At 42.7% G+C, this 17832-nt stretch overlaps 1 protein-coding gene across 1 annotated transcript in view; it reads right to left on the bottom strand.

Moving 5' to 3' along the window:
- LOC140906747 (E3 ubiquitin-protein ligase RNF138) overlaps positions 1–17832 on the bottom strand; it is a 67626-nt gene that overhangs the window by 12543 nt on the left and 37251 nt on the right. Inside the window, exons 10-15 of the mRNA XM_073331306.2 lie at positions 17712–17755; positions 16214–16286; positions 12067–12184; positions 5950–6128; positions 2989–3207; positions 858–1010 (exon numbers count right to left, since the gene is read on the bottom strand). Of these exons, the coding sequence (XP_073187407.1) occupies positions 858–1010; positions 2989–3207; positions 5950–6128; positions 12067–12184; positions 16214–16286; positions 17712–17755 (786 nt within the window). The remainder of the gene's footprint in view (positions 1–857; positions 1011–2988; positions 3208–5949; positions 6129–12066; positions 12185–16213; positions 16287–17711; positions 17756–17832) is intronic.

The following is a 17832-nucleotide window of genomic DNA, read 5'->3' on the forward strand; positions in this document are numbered from 1 at the left end:
TTCATCCAAACCCCCTGCCCCAATCAAGATAGCTCGCTTTATTTTCATTTACTTCCCATTGCTTATAATATAGGAGGAGGATGAAGAAAAAAAGAATGAAAAACTGGGGGGAGATGAGAGAATGTTCTTTTTCTTTGCTGGGTCCTGAGGGGGGTCCCCGAAAATGAAGCTGTGCACAGGGCCCCACTAACTCTAAATCCACCACTGACAGGACTGCAAGGGACCTCCTGATCTCTGAGTCTAGTCCCCTGCTATCTCAGGCAACCCCATCATAGAATCCCATTAATAAACTATCAAGCTCTATCTTGAAACTAGTCAAGTTGTTTGTCCCAATGTCTCCTTTCCAGATGGCCCATTATTTGCTTGCACATACTGCCTGGAGTTTTGGCTGACGCTGTTGAACCAAAACTCATGATGTTTGTTTTGGCAGGCTCAAAACAATCAGTTTGTATTCCCAATGAACTGTTTTCCCAGCCCAAATAATATATATTCTCAAATCCCAACCCTTTCCAAAATTACTACTGAACAGTTAATCACAAACAAGAATTTATGGTTATAGCAGAAATATTTTTCATCTCTCTGAACTACCATGGTTTGTAAATCTTTTTTTAAGTCAGTTAATACATCTTGTGTAGTTCTCTTGTTTTATTATTATACCAAAGGCCAGAAAGCAGAGGAAAGAGATTAGAACTTTCAACCTACAGCAAATATCTACAGCAAAAATGGCATGTGTCCCTGATAATTTTATGCTGCTTGGTTAAAAATTTATCCTCAGGTGCCCTCTGAAGAAGATCAAAGTCACAATTCTGCCATAGCAGAAAACATTTTCAAAAGAGATAAGAATTCCTTTACATTACCTTTGCAGTCTCCCATATTGGTATGATCAGTATGTGGGCCGGCAGGTACCTGAGACACACGCTGCCAGTCACTGTTATCTTCTGAACTTTGAATCATGCCGCACACATTTTCAAGTTCAAAACTGCATGTGTCCATAAAGCTTAGTGAGGAGGCTGCAAGATACAAAAGGAAGAAAGTGGTACATCTGAATTCTAGTCTTCCAAAGCTGGTGTAAGAGAGAATACTAAGACATTAGGCTCCTATGGAATCCTATGCATCCACCAATCCCATCAAAGTCAACATGAGTTGCGTGTTTAGCACTTCACATGATTGGGCCTTTAATTACCTGCGACAGACTGGAATGGGATTGACAAATGCAAAGTTTGGGTTCTTTTTCAGCAATCGTGAACATCAAGTGACACCATCGCACCTGAGAGATCCATTAATCATCTTCTGCATCTCTAAGTGTTGTATTGATATTGTGCAATAGACAGTTGTTTATAAAAATGATAGCCCAGATCCTCCAGTTCTTACTCAATCAAAATGACGATAGACTCTCCTTCCCCTTCAGATCTCCGTCGCCTCCAGTTATCCCAGGCATGGCCACCGGTTTTACCAAAATTTCCCTGACGACTTGGTTAGACTACTAATTTTGGAATATCAGTTGAATGTAACACTGAAGACCAGTAAAGAGGACATGATTTAGCTGGAATTTTTTAAACACAAAAACCTGTTTGCATTTGAAACCTATGGTTACATCAGCCCGTGGAAATTTTGAACATTTTGTCTGTCTCATATAAAAATAAACTAAAACCATACTGAGTGAATGCACAACACGTAGTTTAATAATAAATATTAAGCAGACTGTAAGGGAAAGTACAGGCCAGATTTAGGTCTCTGTCTAAGCTAGGAGAGAGACTGGTTGAAATCCTGACCCCGATGAAATCAATAGCAGAACACACATTGACTTCAATAGGCCTATGATTTCTCCCATTGAGTGGATGTGACTGGAGGTAAGGATAAGAGATATAGAATGGGACATGTGTAGTGAGGAAATAATAAAATGTGCGGAAAAGACAAAGAAAGTGGTTGTATACAATTTACAAAAGGGGGAACAGTCAGAGTTGCAAGAGATAAGGGGAGGACCCAACTATGACCCCAATTCAACAAAGCATGTAAGGACACCCTTAATTTTAAGCACATATGTACATCCCACTGAGCTCAAGTGCTTCATGTGCCTAAAGTTATGCATGTGTTTACGTGTGTTGCTGAACTGGGGCCTAAGCAAGCAAAGAGATTTTTACTAGGATCTTGTAGAATTTGAATGTTCATACTTATTGTAAAATGTTTTTTGAAACCATAATTGTTTTTATAAACATAATGTCTATTGATGCATGATTTGCTTGTTGTGGTGGTGAGGTTACCAAAAAAGTTATGATCTGCATGCCAGTGTATACCTATCTGAACTGGTTTAGCCAATCACAATTACAGATTTTTAATCCCCTTTGATAATGGAACCATATACTATAATTCTCCCTCCCTTGTTTTCATTCATCTTCTTGAATTACATGGCCTATGTGCAGAGGAACTGGTCTCACACTATTACCATACTGCATATAGACTGGATTTAGAAGGGATTTTAAAAAAAACAAACACATTTTCTTCAGAGAAACACCCCACAGTGTAATTTGATGACACACACCCTATATCTCCCAAATTGTGAGAGGTAAGGGTGCAGCCAGTGCAGATATAATAGAGACAGCAGAGATGTCAATTTTTCTATAGTGTCTACTGCAACTGCTGGGGAATCAAAAACTTTGTACAGCAAAGCATGTCTTAAAACAAGCACCCAAGGGATGAATACAAATCAGCTGCCTAGTAAAGGTGTTCTTTAACTAAAGGTCAAATAAAATTGCAGAGGGAGCTTTGCATTGCCTCTGCACAGCAGGACTCCCAGAGGAGTGGTCTGTTATTTCTAGCTGTCTTAATTGCACTGATATTTCTGGTGCTCTTAACATATCCATTTTTCTAAACCGTTGGCTTCTCTTTTACTTGTGCTAGGTGAGTCCCATATGGGTAAATTTTTCTTGATTTCTTCCATATAATGAACAGAAAGTGCAACAATGATTCAAGAGAACTTGAAAAACTTACTGCAGTTGTATAGGCGATTTAGCTTCTGGAGATCATAATCACTGAAATCCATTCGTTGCCCAATCACATCCATGAATTCTGGTATGTTAGTTACTATGGTTGGTTCAGTTCCATTCATGAACGACGTTTTACTATAGTGCATCACAGAAGTGTAATCATAAGGAACGTTCAGGGCACTTGATGTTTTATCATCGTATGTATTGAAATTGTGTTCTTTACCTAATGAAGAAAAAGAAGGGAGAGGTAATTGATCAATCAGGCTACAAAAGTTACCTAAAATGCATATGTGTACAGTCTGCTTTTACATTAAAAAAACCTGTGTAATTTAAGAGTTCTAGGACTGAGTCATAGTTTTTTAAGGGCAAAAGGGAGCACTATGATTATGACTATGACTAAATAGTCTGCCCTGCTGCATAAGACTGCCCATAGAATTTTACCGCACGCTTCCTGCATCAAACCCATAACTTCTCGTTAAACTATAGCATATCTTTTGGACCTCCAGTCTTGATTTCAAGACTTCAGGTTAGGAAGACTCCACTACATTCCTAGGTAAGTTGTTTATTTATTATCATTTAAAAAAAAACAACTTATTTCTGGCCTGAAATGTTTGTAGCTTCAGCTTCTGACCATTGAAACTTTTGACTTTGGATGGTTTAATATAAAACTTTTTGATGCAACTCCCAGTTTGTATGTTGCACCAATAGCATACACCAGGTTGTCTGTTCTGTTTTCAGTTTGCCTGGTGTGAACACATGGTGGTAATTTGCTGTGAACTGAGGAAATAGCATTCTTGGGGTAGAGATAGGCCATGGTGCTTTGCTTCACAGCAGGGCAGGAACTGGGTACATTGTTGCAGGCATGACTGGGGCTGGCTCTTCACCTGGCTGGCATCAAGGTTCTAGATCCTCAAAAGATCCTGGCTTCCAGGGGACAGCTCCTCTCTAGCATAGGCGCCAACTCCGTGAGTGCTCCAGGACTGCAGGGCCCCTGGGAAAAAAAATAGTGGGTGCTCAGCACCCACCGGCAGCCCTGCCAATCAGCTCCTCCCCCCCTAGATACGAGACACTGGAGAGCAGACGTGCCAACTTTCTGAGTTTCCCGGGGGATGCTCGACACCCGCTCTGCCCCAGGCCTATTCCAGTTGTCAACATCCTTTTGGAAGTGTGGACGCCAGAACTGGACACAGTATTCATGTAACTGTCTCAGTACTGCTCTATGCAATGGTAATAATGCCACCCTATTTCTGATTGATGTACCCTTATGTTTCGTGCCTGGTTATTTCACTTACCAGTACATAATCTAATAAACCAGGGGTGGCCGAACTGTGGCTCCGGAGCCACATGCGGCTCTTCAGAGGTTAATATGCAGCTCCTTGTATAGGCACCGACTCCGGGGCTGGAGCTACAGACGCCAACTTTCCAATGTGCCGGGGGGTGCTCACTGCTCAACCCCTGGCCCTGCCCCCACTCCATCCCTTCCCATGCCCTCCCCTGAGCCTGCAGTGCCCTCGCTCCTCCCCCCACCCCTGAGCCTCCTCCATGCCATGAAACAGCTGATCGGGAGGGGGAGGGGCTGATCGGTGGGGCTGCTGGTGGGTGGGAGGCGCTGGGAGCGGGGGGAGAGGGTGAGCTCATGGGAGGCTGCTGACGTATTACTGTGGCTCTTTGGCAATGTACATTGGTAAATTCTGGCTCCTTCTCAGGCTCAGGTTGGCCACCCCTGTAATAAACCATTTAGAGCAACCCTCAGTTAACCCTCAGAACATGTCCCTATACATATTTTCTAGACTTTTTTTAAAAAAATCATCTGTTTGAAGCGAAGTTTTTAAACTGTAAAAATGTTTTTAAATTATTTTATTAGTCTAAAAAAAGAGCATCCATGTTCTAGCTTTGTGGAAACATATGCAGTGTTGTTGTGACTGTGTTGGAGCCAGGATATTCGAGAGATAAGGTGAATGAGATATTATCTTTTATTGGACTAACTTCTGTCTCTCTCACCAACAGAGGATGGTCCAATAAAAGATACTACCTCACCTACTTTGTCTCTGGAAATATATTAGCATTTAAAAAATGTTAACAGCAGTGTTACCTGCTGATAAAGCATCAGCAAAAAAGAATTAAATACCAATCCAAAAACCAGATGCAGTTTAAATTAAGTCATTCTCTGCAATATATTCTGCAGCTTCTGGCTGATCATCCGTAAATAAAATGTATTTGATCTAATAATTATGTCTTTCGGTGTTGGATTTTGTAGGTGTTCTTGAGTTAGGAAGGAATGGAGTTCATATTCAATACCACAACCTTCATATTGCCTGACAAACACAGAAGATCACAATGAGCTGAAGAAATAGAGATCAATAAGATTCCTGAGACGGCCCCAGTTGTGGACCAAGCTTCTACCCCCCTTGCCTATAATAGTCCAAGATTGTTGAACTCCCCTGCTGCATGGCTCATATTTTTACCCAGGTGACTGTTTAAGGGGGTTGGAAACTTTAGTGGGAAAAGAGTCCCATAGGTTGGGTGGTATCCGTGGGTTGTAGTTTGCTGGGATTTTCCGTGGTTTGCTCCTGGTTTTGATTTGGTTGCACTGGGTTTTTGTTTGTTTTTTAAATAATGTCAAAAGCATCTAGAGAAGTGGGTGGCACCACTGTAAATTACAATAAATGAATCCAATTATTTTACTGTGCTCCAAAGTGCTCCCTTACTCTTGGTATTACACCTGGCAGACTGAGGCCCCAATCCTGCATTAAGGCCTCCGGGAAATGCCTTGATACAGATGATAATAAATATTGAGGTCTATGTCCCTTAACATTTACCTCTTTGGTGTGAGTATTGGTTAAAATAAGTAAATTGAGGTGAGGGAATCAAATTTTTAAAATCCTACTGTAGCTGAATGAGATGTTACACAGATTAGTCTTCTCCATTGCCTTAAGTGAAAAGAAAGCAAATGAAAATGGTTTACCAGACTGAATTCTGTCCCACATTATGGAGACATAATCACCCCGGTCGGATCGTGATTGCTCATGCCAGAATCCGAGTGCATGAAGGAACTCATGTTGAATAGTTGCAATCCTGTCGCAGTTGGCTCCAATTGAGAGTTGTTGCTTCCCTTCTTGGCGGTTCCCTACATAGGACCAGCAACTAATAATAAAATAAAATGCAGGACAGATCTGAGAAATACATAACTGATGTCCCCCAATAATATCTGTAATCAGTCTGCTCTGACAGATACAGTTTAAATGTAAGAGGTACAAAGGTTTATGAAATGATGTGTTTGCTACACAGAGAATGCATTTCTTTTTTTCTATAATTTATTCTGGTTTAATATATTTGGAGTTAGTTCTTCAGACTTGTCCCTTCCTCTAATATTCAGTTTAGTGGTTTTCACTGTGTCTGTCTGTCTGGAACTTGCTTTGTTTATATTGGTTTATTTCTTTAACAGGAAAATGTCACAATACTAATGACAGAAAGGGTTGATGGGATTTTCATTGATACTGCAAAAACCCCAGAAATGAGGAGCTACATAAAAATGAGTTGCTTGTGGAAGATGCTGGCATTGACAGCCCTGAAGAATGAAGCCATCTGTATGGCCTTAAAAATAGGGAGACAAGTTGAGTGAGGTAATATCTTTTATTAGATCAACTTCCCTTGGTGAGAGAGACAGACTTTTTGGTTCTGAAGGAACCCAAATATGAAATTGTAGAACTAATTGTGGTATGTAACCTAGCACTTAAATCAGCTTCTATACCAGATGACTAGAGGATAGATAGATGACTAGAGAATAATGCGACACCAATTTTTTAAAAAAGGCTTCGGAGGCACTCCTGGCAATTACAGGCCGGGAAGTCTATCTTCAGTAACAGGCAAATTGGTTGAAACTACAGAAAAGAACAGAATTGTGTTCAACACATTGTGTTCCACACAGCTTTTGTAAAGGGGAATCATGCATCGCCAATTTATTAGAATTATTTGAAGGAGTCAACAAACATGTGGACAAGGGTGATCCAGTGAATATCGTGTACTTGGACGGTCAGAAAGCCTTTGACAAAGTCCCTCACTGAAGGCTCTTTTGCAAACTAAACAGTCCTGGGATAAGAGGGTAGGTCCTCTCATGGATCAGTAATGGATTAAAGCATAGGAAACAAAAGGTCAGAATAAATGGTCAAATGGAGTTAGCATGCTACCTACCTCTCTCAGAATGGAGAGAGGTAGGTAGCATGTTTGCCAGGGATCTGTATTGGAACCAGTGCTGTTCAATGTATTCATAAATGATCTGGAAAAAAGGTGGAAACAGCAACATGGCAAAGTTTGCAGATGATACCAAATTACTTAATATAGTCCAAAGCTGACAGTGAAGAGTTACAAAGGAATCTCACAAAACTGGGTAACTGAGCAACAAAAGGCCAGATGAAATTCAATGTTGATAAATGCAACGTAATGCAAACTGGAAAACATAATCCCAACTACACATGCGAAATGATGGGGTCTACATTAGCTGTTACTGCTCAAGACAGAGATCTTGGAGTCATTGTGGATAGTTCTCTGAAAACATCCGATTAATGTGCAACCTCAGTCAAAAAAAGCAAACTATGTTGGGAACCACTAGGAAAGGGACAGCTAATAAGACTGAAAATATCACAGTGCCACAATATAAATTCATGATATGCCCACACCTTGAACACTACATGATGTTCTGGTCCCCCCATCTCAAAAATGTTGTTAGAAATGGAAAAGGTACAGAGAAGACCAACAAAAATGATTTGGGGTATGGAACAGCTTCCATAGGAGGAGAGATTAAAAAAACTGGGACTGTTCATCTTAGAAAAGAGAAGACGAAGGGGGGATATGATAGAGGTCTATAAAATCATGGATGGGGTGGAAAAAGTGAATAAGGAAGTGTTATTTACCCCTTCACATTACTCAAGAACCAGGGGTCACCCAATAAAATTAATAGGCAGCAGGTTTAAAACAAACAAACGGAAGTACTTCTTCATACAGCACACAATCTACCTGTGGAACTTGTCACCAGAGGATGTTGTGAAGGCCAAAACTATAATTGGGTTAAAAAAATAATTAGATACTTTCCTGGAGGATAAGTCCATCTTGACTAATTGACCCCTATGCTCTGGGTGTCCTTAAGCCTCTGATTGCCGGATACTGTGACTGGATGAGAGAGGATCGATCACTTGACAACTGGCCTGTTCTTTTCATTCCCTCCGGGGCACCTAGCATTGGCCACTGTTGAAAGGCAGGAGGCTGGGCTAGAGGGACCATTGGTCTGAGCCAGTATGGCCAGCCTTATGAGCTTACACAGAGCTGTTCTTCAGATCAGCAGGAGTCCAGCTTCCTGACAATGTGCCCCAACCTTTACCTAAAGAAAGCACATTTGTGGGTAAGCAGGTAGTTCCTCAATCATCGAGTTCTTGATCTCTGTTGTGATGTTGCTGAGAAGAGTGTGAATCATCACTTGTGATGTGGAGACATTGCCAGCGAAGAGGTTGTAAAGTCATATAATTTAGCTGCATTTTTTAAAGTTTATGACTACCAATAACTTTTACTGATAAGTTAGTCAAGATAAGGGTAATCAAACTAATTGTCGAAGCATATAAGGAAGGAATTTCTCCTTAAGCACAGCATTGCATAACTTAGCGATGAAGGCTAGATACATTACCAGACTAGATGGGCCAATGCTTTTGTCTGCTAGGGCAAGTTCTAATAGAGGTACAAAAAGGAATATAATGGCAATTGGATGTCTAACATAGTGAATGCCAGTGAAAATGGGGTAGGATCTGAGCCTAAAATAGGGAAAGAACAAGTAAAAAATGACTTAGACAAGTTAGATGTCTTCAAATCACCAGGGCCTGATGCAATACATCCTAGAATACTCAAGGATCTGACTGAGGAGATATCTGAGCCATTAGCAATTATCTTTGAAAAGTCATGGAAGATGGGAGACATTCCAGAAGACTGGAAAAGGGCAAATATAGTGCCCATCTATAAAAAGGGAAATAAGGACAACCCAGGGAATTGCAGACCAGTCAGCTTAACTTCTGTACCCAGAAAGATAATGGAGCAAATAATTAAGCAATCAATTTGCAAACACCTAGAAGATAATAAGGTGATAAATAACAGTCAGTATGGATTTGTCAAGAACCAATCATGTCAAACCAACCTGATAGCTTTCTTTGACAGCGTAACAAGCCTTGTGGATTGCGGGGAAACAGTAGATGTGGTATATCTTGACTTTAGTAAGGCTTTTGATACTGTCTCACATGACCTTTTCATAAACAAACTAGGGAAATACAACCTAGATGAAGCTACTATAAGGTGGGTGCATAACTGGTTGGAAAATCATTCCCAGAGAATACTTATCAGTGGTTCACAGTCATGCTGGAAGGGCATAACGAGTGGGGTCCCGTAGGGATCGGCTCTGGGTCCGGTTCTGTTCAATATCTTCATCAACGATTTAGATAATGGCACAGACAGTACACTTATAAAGTTTGCGGACGATACCAAGCTGGGAGGGGTGGCAGGTGCTTTGGAGGGTAGGATTAAAATTCAAAATGATCTGGACAAACTGGAGAAATGGTCTGAAGTAAATAGGATGAAATTCAATAAGGACAAAAGTACTCCACTTAGGAAGGAACAATCAGTTGCACACAAACAAAATGGGAAATGACTGTCTAGGAAGCAAGTACTGAGGAAAGGGATCAGGGGGTCATAGTGGATCACAAGCTAAATATGAATCAACAGTGTAATGCTGTTGCAAAAAAAGAAAACAACATTCTTGGATGTATTAGCAGGAGTATTGTAAGCAAGACACAAGAAGTAATTCTTCTGCTCTACTCTGCACTGATTAGGCCTCAACTGGAGTATTGTGTCCAGTTCTGGGTGACACATTTTAGGAAAGATCTGGACAAACTGGAGAAAGTCCAGAGAAGAGCAACAAAAATGATTAAAGGTCTAGAAAACATGACCTATGAGGGAAGATTGAAAATATTGGGTTTGTTTAGTTTGGAGAAGAGAAGACTGAGAGGGGACATGATAACAGTTTTCAAGTACATAAAAGGTTGTTACAAGAGAGGAGGGAGAAAAATTGTTCTTACCTCTGAGGATCGGAGAAGAAGCAATGGGCTTAAATTGCAGCAAGGGCGGTTTAGGTTGGATATTAGGAAAAATGTCCTAACTGTCAGAGTAGTTAAGCACTGGAATAAATTGCCTAGGGAGGTTGTGCAATCTCCATCATTGGGGATTTTTAAGAGCAGGTTGGACAAATACCTGTCAGGGATGATCTAGATAATACTTAGCCCTGCCATGAGTGCAGGGGAATGGATTAGATGACCTCTCGAGGTCCCTTCCAGTTCTAGGATTCTATGATAATGATGAGGTTTATTAAACACCATTGACTAAACCTTGCAATTCTTACTGTTGAAGTCAGTGGGAGTTCAGACGTCCAGGATTTAGCCCTATATGGTCTTTTTTGATCTGGCTGCTAAAACACTTGGATTTATGAGCATGGAAAATTCATAGGTCTAGGGCCATAGATTCATAGGTTAGGTTCAGCATTGCAATGGCTAACGTTCAGGCGTTCTGCCAGCCAGTGGAGTCCACAACCCTGAGTTAGGTGCCCAGGCTCCCAGTCCCTATAGAATGCATGAGGAAAATCAGGTGACAAAAATAGGATCCACCAAAGTCCAGCATGATACTGAGTGGGGAGCTGCCTAACCTAACAAGTAGAAAATGCAGAGGAGAAGAGCAGTTGGCCTAAGCCCCACTCCTCAAAACGAGGTGGACACCTAAAATAATACCTGTTCCACTTTGCATCAATAGTCATTACAACAGGGCCTGGAACTTGGACCTCACACATCCCAGGTGGGATGCGTTGTTCCAAGAATCATTATCATTGTGTCTCTGGCCCAATGCCTTAAGTATTTCACACAAAGTGGAAGAGATTCAACAGGAGAGACTGAGAGACAGGCATCCCTGAATACTTTATAGTGCAGTGGTTAGGGCAGCCACCTGTCGGGTGGGAGACCTGACTTCAAATTCCTGCTCCACATAGGTGGAAGTGGGACAGAGGTGGGATTTGAACCGGAATCTCCCCTCTCCTGGGTGCATGTGCTAATCATTGGGCTAAAAGTTACAAGGAGGTGGCATTACCACCACTAATAGTGTTTCATGTGAAGCCTGATCTATGAGGCATGCTCTCAATATGCCTACTGGAATGGGCCCCACAAGCAAGATAGATGGGGCAGTGCCTAGTTTGAAGATCTCGCTGGGGCAAGGATGTGAGCTGGGTGTCAGGACTGAAGTGGCTGTGTGCATGTCCAGTGGCTGAAATTTAGGTAACTACAGGGTTAGGTGGCAGCTGAGCAGGGGTTTTGAGGATCTATATTTTGGAGTTAAGTGCCTAAATCCCTTTGTGGCTTTAGCCCATAGCATTCAGATCACACTTGCACCTTGGTGGTTCACTATTAGTACACAGGTCTATAAAGTAAAATATTTATCATGGAAGAACAAATAGCCTGGGGCTGACTTTGTACCATTTTCCAGGCACAGGTGGGAGTCAAAACAAGCCTGCTATGTCACTATCCATATGTAATTCCCTTTATTATGGTCGGACAAATTTGCAGTCCTGCAGTCTAGGCTATGGCATTCCCATTGTGGGGAAATTTTTTTTTTTATAAGACAAATTTAGTAGGAGAACATGAGAATAGAACTTCATATGCCCACAGGCCAAACAAGAAAAAATGATTTGATCCAATAGCTTGATTTACCATGAAAGGTCCCATGTCTGTTAAGGATTCAGTTCTGTGCTCAGTTGCATCAGTACAACTTCCATTGGGTCCTAGAGCATTTGTTTGCAAACAAGTATAATAAGGGGAAAACTTAACCTTTATCCAGTTCATACCAGGTTTTGGGCTATTACAGTTTCCAGTGTGTAAAATCTGAGAAATGAATAGGTTGAGATAAGGAATTATATTCCGTTCCCAGTTTTTGGAGAATATCCTAATTAGTGCACATAAAAACTGGCCATATATCCAAATGGAATGAGAATTTGTCACGTTTTTCCTCTTACCCACTGCCCTTGAACACTGATATATAATTTTTTTCTCCTTCCCAAGGTTTGAAGTCAATACAGGTTTTTAGGCGATACCGTTCAAATGCTTTGAGGATAAGTCCTTTAGCATTCATTTCTGTAAGAGAAACAAATAGCATTGTTATCAATATAGGGCCAAATCCTAAGGTCCTTGCTGAGCTTTTTATAGACCTCACTCTGACAAACTACTATTAAAATCTTGGAGTTTTGACAGATTAAGGATTGAGCAAAAATTCAGTAAAGGCCTAAGAATCTAGACTGCTGGAAAACTGTATTCTACCTTTGTTTTATCTCAACATAATACAATATGTTTCATGGGCGATTTCAAAACAATTAAGGTGCATTGGCAGGGGGAGGGAGCAAGGCAAGGGAGTCAGCCTCTGAAACAATCAATGTGAATTGAGGGAGGGGGGACAGAGCAAGGCAAGGACATTTAACTGTTTCATGTACCAGCAGTGCTGCAAGTGGATATATCAGGCTGCAATTCTTTCTGGCTGTGTGCAGGTTGCTGCTCAGGTACCTGTACCTTTGCTGGAAAGGGGACAGGCAGAGGCTACAGCACAAGGCAGTCCCAAGGGAGCCCATGGACTGGAAGGGGACCCAAGACAGACAGTATTGCAGCAGGGCAAGGGGGCTCACAAGTATGGGGGCTGCTACTGTCCAGGGTGGTGTGTTTAATAACCCAAGGCATAACCCAGGGCAGCCTCATGGACTGAGGGAGGCAAATGACCAAAGGAAAGCATCCACGCATTCAGGGGGGCAGGCTGTGTGGATCAGTGGGGTAGTCAGCGAAGCTGTGCAGCAAATGCTCAGTGACTTTGTTTCTGAGGTTTTTTCCACAGCATTACAGCGCTTCAGAGGACACAAGGTCACCTAGAACCAGAATGTTCTCTTCCACCGAACACAAGGGATGGCGGTAATGCTGATCTCGGGGGTGAGTGTAATCTGAACCACACAGAGGTTGGGGGAATGGGTGGCAGAGGTGGTATCCAGCCTTCCAGCCTGGCAAGGGGTGGCACTTGCAGGGACCTTGCTCAACCAGTCATTCAGTGAGTTCACCTAAGGGGAATAGGAGTCAGCCTATTGGGGTATTAAATACTCTGGGCCCAGGAGTGGGAGGTCCAGAAGCCTGGGCAGACCCACCTAGGGGTGGCACCTTCAGTGTGGACACTGATGGTATTACACAGCTGCTGCAAGCTAATCTGAATTTACTACAGCAGCTTCAGGCAGTTAGATGTGAGGGGTCTGCACAGGGTGACAGGGCAGGCCCAGCATGGGCTCAAGTTTGGGCAGCAGGACAGGGAAGGGCACATGGGAACTCATCGGCCATCAGGACATGTAACCGCATGGGACAGAGTAGACACTCCCGGGGAGGGGGGGGGGTCTATGGGGGAGCAGGGCTCTGCAGAGCTCCCTCCATGCAGTCCTGAATACAATTATGCTGGGGTGGCTTACCCGATGGGAGTTCACCTACTCAGTACAACTAAATATAACATCCTGAGAGGCGAATTCGTGGATATAATATCCCTATGGCACAGGGAGGTGTTCACAGACAGTAAACATGGGCAAAGCAAGCAAAAGAGAGAACTGCCCAAGAGGCCAAGGGTGCCTAAAACATGGAAAAGTTGAAAGGCTACCTTCCTTATTTACATTATCCCTATTGCACAGGGAGGTGTTAACAAACAGTAAACATGGGCAAGACAAGCAAAAGAGCGAAGTGCCCAAGAGGCCAACAGTGCCTAGAACATGGAAAAAGTGGAAGGCTGCCTTCCTCATCTGGGCGGGTGTTACAGTACAGGCCTACCCAGACAGCAGCCCTGCGTTTGTTAAGTATACGGCTATAATCAGGCGGGCACACAATATGTTTGGGGGCATGTCATGAGCAGTTTCAATTAAGGGCAGCAAGACAAACTGGGATAAGGTGGCATCACACACTGTGGTTGCAGTGGATGACACCAAGGGCGCCAGGGGTTTGTTCATATCGCAACAAGCTCAGAAGGGGCCGCAGGCACGTAATAGTATTTGCTGGGCATTTAATAATGGTGGTTGTTTTCACAACCCCTGTAGATACAGGCATGTTTGCAAGACGACTACGGCTGGCAATTTTATTTTGACAAGGCTATGCCCATGGGCTCTTCAGTATCCCGTGCAGCTTTTGAGCATTTCAGTCCAATGGTGCACTGGGAAGGGGTGCAGTCAGCAGGAGTAAATTAAATAGTGCATTATTTGCATAATTTTTGTTTGGAGGGCGAGCCAGGTCACATGAGTGTTTTCACCTGTTGGACACATTTCAGGCCCTGGCTAAATAGTTGGGGGAACCCCTAGCGAAGGACAAAACAGAAGGCCCTTCCACTACATTAACCTACCTGGGCATTGAGCTGAACTTTGCTTGCAGGGTTGTTGCCCCAGGGCGGGCATTTTGTGCCAGGCTGGCAGCAGCAATGGCCAGCATAGCCAGGCTACACCATTACATACGAGTCACTACAGAGTCACTACAGAGATGAAAGAAGACTTGTGGGTGTGGGAAAGTTTTCTAAGTCAATTTAATGGGGTATCATTGTGGAGGGACAAATGGGTATTAATATGGGGATTAATTTGGGGATTGGAGCTAATATAAGGGTGTGCTTCTGGTGTGACAACATGGCAGTGGTACAGGTTATCAATCACCAAACTTCCAGATCACACAGGGTTGTGAAGTTGGTAAGGGCATTTGTTCTCCAATGCTTACCCTTCAACATCTGTTTTTTCTTCCAAGCACATGCCGGGCATGGATAATGGCATAGCAAACGCCTTATCTCATTTCCAGTTTGCCAAATTACGTAAGCTGTGGGCTCTCTGGAACCTCGGAATGTCATGTGGTTGGTGGAATGCTCCAACTTACAAGTTGTTTATTTTGTTTTCTTTTAAGGAGTCTTGTCAGTTCAAAGATCCAGAGAATGAGTCGCCTATGCAGCCCTCCGTTAAGGGCGGTTGTTGCAGTACTGGGTCAAGGACAATGCAGCTGCTGGTGCCCCTTGACGATCACACATGGAACAGCAGGTTTTTTCTCCCCAGTAGGGCTGCTAGCCAAGAGGCCATTTGGAGATGTCTGGGAACCCGACGGGGTTGGGGGGAGGCAGCCAAGCAAATGGCTGGTGCCTCCTTGGGGCAGATGTTCAGTGCAGATACTCCATAGGGAGGGCAGCCAGTGACCAGACAAATGGCCTGGTAAAGAACTTAAAAGGAGGTACTGGATAAAGGAACAGAACGGGGGAGGGGGTTGGGGACTCCTATGATTGGTATGTCAGGGAGCCAACAGCCCCGCCCCCACCATTCTCATAGCCCTCCTTAACCCTCTTATGAGGCTGGTGGATGGTAAGCTCCAAGCCATGGGTCAGCTGGGGAACCTGGATGGAAATAAAGGGGGGGCTGGTGGAAGCCCCGGAGAATTGATTTGAATAAGCATGGATTTGCTTGCACTGTACATTTTATCTGCTGGGTGGTCCCAGACATATATATAATAAAGTTGCAGCCTGATTAAAACCCATAACAAGTCAAATGTCCTTCTTGCGGTATACCCAGACAATTGTATTCTACCTTTGTTTTGTTTAAACATAATACGATACGTTTCATGGGTGATTTTTATGTATACTGTATAAGATGATGAGTACCTAATGCTTGATCCTGACAGTTGCTGAGTGTTCTCAACTGCTACTGACTTCAGTGGAGTTTATAGGACCAAGGATTGAATAAAAACTGAGTAAAAACCTCAGATTTCACCCAGAGCAAGTAAAGGGTTATAAACATCTCACTGGCATTGCTCAGATCCTTGAATGCTAGCAATACATCTGAGTTGTCATCTCTAGGAGACCTACTTGGCTTAAATTGGTTAGCCTATTTCTTCATCTATTCATATCCAAACTTTTTGTCACTCTGAACCATACAAATGGAAAGGTGAGATTCCCTGAATTAAAAAAGATCCCCAGTAACTTTTTCTTTCTTTTCACTTAATGCAGTGTCATACCTTAGACAGATGACTTTAAAAACAAACTTGTATTTAAAACTAGTGCAACTTTTCAACCAAAGCAGACACTATTATTTATATATATATGTATGTATATTTATATTTCAAAGGCAAATACTGTACCCAGGCTATCCTCAAGGACATATGGGATGGTGAGGGGCCACCGATAGTTGTCACCAATAATGGAGTTTCGTTCCTGTATTTGAGAAGGAAAATAAATGTGAAGAGTTCAGTAAGGGATGACATAGGAGTAGGCAGCAAAAACAAAATGTTGTAGCTCTAACCTGCAAGTAAGAAATATGTCTCTTATGAATCTCTGTGAGTAGTTGAGAAATAAGCTTAGGAGCACAAATACTGAGGAAGATGGCCCAGTGGTGTAGGCCTCAGGTTTGAAATACTAGAGACCATAGGCACCGACTCCATGGGTGCTCCAGGGCTGGAGCACCCATGGAAAAAAAAAAAAGGTGGGTACTGAGCACCCACTGGCAGCCCCCTTATCAGCACCTCCCCCTCCCCCCAGCACCTCCTGCTCACCATCATCAGCTGTTCCATGGCATTCAGGTGGCACTGCGGGGGAGGAGCGAGGTTGGGGTGTGCTCAGGGGATGGAGCAGAACAGGGCAAGGCAGGAGCGAGAAGAGGTGGGGCGGGGATGAGGTCTTGGGGGAAAGGGTGGAGTGGGGGTGGGGTCTGCAGTGGCACCTGGGGGGAGTACCACCCGGCACACTGGAAAGTCGGCGCCTATTCTAGAGACTTCCCAGGAACAAAATTTCAAATCCCAGCAAGGTCAGCTAAACCCTAAATTCCCTGCCATTTAGGAGGGTTTGTCTTTCATTATAATATAAAGTCCTATCTGCTCTGCCTGGACATTAACAATCCCATGACTCTTTTCATAAGTTTAGGAATTTGTTCCAGTGGCCTTGACTAAAACTACCCTTACTGTCACTGATGTACCACGTACAGATTGATTTCCATCCTCCATCCCAGAAGTAATTCAGTAGTGACTAATAATTATCTGCTCCCATTGAATTAGATAGCAAAATTCCCATTGACTTCAAAGGAATTAGGCTAAAGTAGATTGTCAGGTATTCCCACTGGGATTCTTTGAGATATAATGCAATAATTTTTTGAGGTGAATAGGGATACCAGAGGGATGTTCTAAAATGAGATGCTAATCAAGGACCTAAACTTGCATGAGGAGGCAACTCACATGAGGAGGAAGGGTTTGCAGGGAAGAGTCTGAAGTTTCATATGCTGACAAATATTGTGCAGAATTGCAGATAAACTAAGGATATCTCAAGCATGCCTGTCTGCATGTGATTAATGCCAATACTCTTAAAACTACAAGTCTAAATCACAGTAAGGGAAATAAGTTTATTACATTGATCTAATGGCTGAACTGATTTTTATTCTAGTTAATGCTTCTGTAAATTTACATGACTCATTCATTATCTATGACATTTTGTACAAATACATTCCCAAATTATTTCAATTTATTGTTACATAAACAACATTTATGGCTAGTACAAGCTGGATGGGCTGAGCATGTTCAGATCAGCCATGCTTTATATTCCATAACTCAATGACACATTTCTGGTTTTATATTTTATGTTTGAACTCACCCCATCAAGTTGGATATCTCCCTCAAAAAGGTTCAGTCCTAAAGCTAAAAAGTAAGAGCTGATTAACATTCAGACATTGTACTGATTTCTCACTGTTGCAATGAAACTTTCAAAATATGAA

This window comes from Lepidochelys kempii, chromosome 2 (genome assembly GCF_965140285.1).
Source record: "Lepidochelys kempii isolate rLepKem1 chromosome 2, rLepKem1.hap1, whole genome shotgun sequence".
Taxonomy (NCBI): Eukaryota; Metazoa; Chordata; order Testudines; family Cheloniidae; genus Lepidochelys; species Lepidochelys kempii.